General features: G+C 35.1%; 1 protein-coding gene across 1 annotated transcript; it reads right to left on the bottom strand.

The window, feature by feature from the left end:
* Window positions 1–433: 433 nt before the first annotated feature.
* Window positions 434–4,452, bottom strand: LOC114322845 (retrovirus-related Pol polyprotein from transposon RE1). Its single transcript, XM_082875974.1, is given in 11 exon segments — window positions 434–565; window positions 630–697; window positions 902–976; window positions 1,039–1,129; window positions 1,337–1,384; window positions 1,491–1,533; window positions 1,632–1,704; window positions 1,707–1,857; window positions 3,486–3,668; window positions 3,839–4,193; window positions 4,334–4,452. Coding segments are annotated over 11 exon segments (1,338 nt in total).
* Between the last annotated feature and the right edge of the window lie 656 nt (window positions 4,453–5,108).

The raw sequence follows: 5,108 nt of genomic DNA, 5'->3' as shown, positions 1-5,108 counted from the left end.
GTGAAATATAAAAATACACAAAAAAAAACAAAAAAACACTACTAAAAAAAATATTTTTTGCAACTGCTACCAGTTGTCGTAAAAAAATCACAAATTTTTTTTGCGACAACCCATGCAACGGCAAATGAGAGACATAAATATGGAGGTGGCAAATATTTTTTGCGACGGCGAAGTAGTGGTCACAAATTATTTGCGACCGCCTAACCTACTTTTTGCGTCTATTGTTTTGCCGTTGCAAAAAATTAAAAAAAAATGCTTATTATGCTTTAGCAACCATCTAGTTTCGGTCACAAATAGTATTCAATGACATTTGTCACAAATAATTATTTATTATAAAAATTATATATGCATTTGTTACAACAAAAATATCAATTGCATGCGCTTAATAATTTTTTATTTGAAAAATAACATAAAATTAACAAAATATATATTGTCATATATATATATGTCCATCTTTTTGTTTGCACCATGTTTCCTCTGCCAGCTTCATTGCATACTCCGGATCATCACAAATCAAGACAATGTCGAACAGGGTTCCAGATTTCACCAAACAAAATTCATGCAACTTGCTTCATAGTCACAATTCCAAAAGAATGATAAACCATTTATGAGGGAAAAAATAGAAATACCTGCCACAATTCAATGCCCACGTACTTCAACTTCGGGAAAACATAGAGATCATCATCACCTTTGAACTCTGCAGCATTTTGGCAACATAGTAAAAAGTCAGTTTTTTGGGGTTTTGATTTTCTTGGGCCATATCACCTCTACTTTTTTCACACAAAAAACTAAAAAGTCACAAAAAAAAACCAAAAACTCAATTTTTTACCAATTTTTCAAAACACCATAGTAGCAATTTTTCGGTGTTAATGAAACATGAAACGTAAAGATTTAAAGCAACCTTGGTTGTCAATCATAGGTGCCTTCCACTTGCCCTGCTAGTTGGGATTCTTAATTTTCTAAAAAAAGGAACTTACTAGTTATAAATTAGTGGTTTCCAATGACAACAGTTACATAAATTTAACGTAGAAATTCCACAAATCTTTGCCTTCCATGGACCCTTGTAGTCTGGATTAAGCATTGTTGGGGATGTCCACTGACTATCTTCTTCATCATCCCAATCTTCAGGCTGAAATTGGAAACCATCTTACTTAGTGACTACATTACTTTCAGCAAGAATTTCAAAATATGCCTACATTTCACCTAGTTTCACATACTTTTTTTCTTTTCGTTTTCAAATCCCCTAACCAAACACAACATTAGTGACTACATTACTTCTAACAAGAATTTCAAAACATGAGTATATATGATACTGAACAGAATTTTAAATGAAGACCTTTATGGCATCAAGATCTGGTATCTCCTTTGAGATATCATCATAAGCCTGTCAAAACAAGAAAATGTTCAACCCAACTGCCGACCCCATATTCTCAGTTGTCAAATAAATTTAGGAAAAAATAAAAATGAATTATTAACTAAACGTTCACTACCTTTGGTTTCTTATCTTCAAGATCAGGAAAGAATTTTGTTGTCCTAATCTTCAAGCTGTCATCAATAAGCAGTTTGGTCATTATCAAAAATTTGAAAAGGAAAAAAAATAATAAAAACGCTAAATTAGTCAAATATGAGACAAATCTTCCAAGCATAAGCAATCACCTTATTGGCCTCAGTTGATTGTCTTTGCTGGTAGAAGGTTCCAATCAGATACAAGCTGCCAGATTGCTTCTCCACATTGTCAATGAGGATGCTGTAGGTAGCTTCAGAACGGAGGATGAATGTATAGACATGAGTCAGCTAGTCGGTCTCACAAGGAACATCCTTCTTGATAAAGTGATTTGTGTCGTTGTATGAAAGAATAGACAAAAAGAAAAACACACAAGTATATCAAAATTTTCTTTCTCTTTTCTTCTTTTTCCCCATTTTCTAAGCAACCAAAAGAGCTTAAAAGGAATATATCAAAGAGCAACCTTCTTAAAAAATAATCTACAATATCGAAAAGAGCATGACAAACATCTCATGAGCCCCATATAGGATTCCGTTTGAAAAAAAAAAATAAATAAATAAAATAGATCTTCATAAGTTTGTAATATGTATTGCAATGTGATGCATTTGACTAATCAGTTCTAAAGATGCCCTGTTATTAGGATTTATCAAAATTTACCTTGTTTAGCCCGAGTAATTTGTGTCCTAATGAGGAATAGATCTAGGAAAATCGATCCACATTGCAGCTGCCTTTTTTTCTGCATAACACTGCATTTCAATTTTCAGTGGAGACCTTATTGCTACTTTCTCGTGGAAAAATTCTAACTTATATACACACAAATTCTTACCATCTAATCATTTTTTGCCCAGTTGGCATTGTGTTAAAAATCCAAAAAACATTAAAATTAGAATGAGTTATGATTACTTGAAGACAATAAAAATCAACCCATTGTTGCGAACAACTAGATTATTAAGAGTGCATAAATTATAGTTAATGATTCAAAAGCACCTCAACAGGCTCCTGATGACGCTGGAATCATAAACCATTCTCTTCCATGTCTGATTAAAGCTCCAAAACCCTATCCTTTTGCCACCCACATACAAAACCTAAAAACCTCATAACTTTACCAAAATTTCAGCCACATCAACTTATTAAATTCAGCCCCTAAGAACCCTTATTGAATGGCAAAGGTTGTCCCCACTTGTTCTACATCATATGTGTTGAAAAATTACACTCAAAAGGATCCGTCTACTACACTTATCCAATCTTAATTAAACTTTCACCATCCACCCCAATAATCTACTTATGAATAACCAAGGTGTGATGACAAAAATGGTTACTCTTAATATCTCTTGAATAACCATAATGAGAACAACCAATTGTTTCAATTACATGGTGCAATAAAAATATATGTTCCAAACATATATAGACAAAATGGAAGGCAATTCGTTTAACACAAAATTCAAATAAGCAAGCAGCATGGAAAACTACTGGGACGCATGAATACCTGAAACGGATTTTCGGAGTTAGAGGAGAGAACCTCTTAGATGAGCACAAACTGTGCTTTCTCATAAATTGGAAACTAGTCCAGTTCTGTGGACCTTAAGCACACGTCTGTTTTGTTATGAGAGCATAGAGAGAAGAGAAAGAGAAACTCTTGTATTGAATTGAATGATTAATGAATAGATACAAACGCCTTTATATAGGAGAGAAGAAACTAACTATGGCAATATACTGATAAGGTATGTAACTATACAGAGAATATATATTATATTTAACACCCCCTCTCCCCCGACGCCCCTCAAGCTCTAGGTGGTAATGCAGATATCAAGTTGATCTTGGAAAGTAAATCAGAAAATCACCCTGGAGGATGAGCCTTAGTGAAAATGTCGACTGTCTGATCGACAGAGGTAACAAAGATAAGATGAACAGTGCCACTAGTAACATGTTATCGTATAAAGTGACAATCAATCTCAATATGCTTGGTGTGAACATGGCAGACATCATTATGTGCAATCTGAATAGCACTCTGATTGCCACAATAGAGGTTAGTGGCAGCAGGATGAAGAACTCCCATATTAGAAAGAAGCCAACGAAGCCACATAAACTCTTGAGTAGTGTTAGCAAGAGCACGATACTCAACCTTAGTACTAGAACGAGCAATAAGAGTTTGCTTCTTGCTACGCTAGGCAATGAGATAGTCACCAAGAAGAAGTAGAACCCTGTTGTAGAACGGCAGTCAGTAAGATCCCCTTTCTAATCTGCATCATAAAATGCATGTAATTGTAGAGAAGAGTGTGTTGAGTAGTGAAGACCATGAAACATAGTTCCTTCGAGATTGTGCAAAATGTAAACCAAAGCATCATAGTGCGAAGAACGAGGAGCAACCATGAACTGACTGACAATGTGAACAACATAGGCAATGTCTGGACGAGCAACCGTGAGATAGACAAGACTGCCAACTAGTTGACGATATAAAGTAGCATCAGATAACAAGTGACCATCAAAAGGTGTGAGGCAAGTCTGAGGATCAACTGGAGTAGTAGCAGTCTTGCAATTGGTAAGACCAGCACGAGTCAAGAGATCAGAGGTATACTTGGCCTGGGTGAGAAAGTAACCAAAGGGGTCATAAGAAATTTCCATGCCGAGGAAGTAGCTAAGCAAACCCAAATCTTTCATCTCAAATTGGTGATTGAGGAACTGTTTGAGACTAAAAATACCCATTGCACCATCCCCACATAAAAAAGAAGAAAAATAATACCACGCTCTGTTTTATGTATAAACAAAGCAGAATGATAGGCACTGAAGGAGAAGCCAAAGTCATTTATAATAGAACCAAACTTCGCAAACTAGGCACGAGGAGCTTGTTTCAAACCATACAAAGCACGACGAAGTTTGCAAACTTTGATGGATTGCATATAAACTTCCTCAATGAGATCACCATTGACAAAGGCGTTCTTGACATCCATCTAACAAAGACTCCAGTGGCGAACAACAACAACTGCTAGTAAGCTGCGAACTAAAGTAAGACGGGCAACATGAGCAAATATTTCCTCATAGTCAATCCCATAATCTTAAGTAAATCCCCAGGCAATAAGACAGGCTTTGTAACGCTCAATGGAACAATCAAAATGAGTTTTGATCTTATACACCTATTTGCAAGTAACAGTACTCTTGCTAGAATGAAGATCAACTACGTCCTAGGTATGATTTTTATCTACAGCCTACAGTTCATCAGTCATAGCTTGCTACCAAAGAGGGTTAGAACAAGCCTCATGATGAGAAGTAGGTTCAATGAGAGAAAAAAACAGTTAAACCAATAATATAATCATAGAGAATAATAGAATTGTCACGACCCAAACTGTAATAACTCGACCCTCGTACATGTTTTCTGGTATGCTTTCAGTCCCATACTCTGTGCATTTTTATGCTTACTGTGAAATTCCATGTGAAATTAAGATTAATTGAGTGAATCTTATGATTATAGATTCATATCTGTCTAATAAGAGAAATATCTGTTATAATTATGATGTTGTAATCAGAAATTGGAAGCCTTAGAAGCTTGATAATCTAAAATTGACTTTATACCTAAGATCAGCATTATTTTTAGAGCATAATATGATTT

The sequence above is a fragment of the Camellia sinensis genome, chromosome 6 (assembly GCF_055761805.1).
Source record: "Camellia sinensis isolate YWXY chromosome 6, ASM5576180v1, whole genome shotgun sequence".
NCBI lineage: Eukaryota > Viridiplantae > Streptophyta > Magnoliopsida > Ericales > Theaceae > Camellia > Camellia sinensis.
The sequence above is the reverse complement of the archived record's forward strand: the minus strand, read 5'-3'. Positions and strand labels throughout refer to the sequence as shown.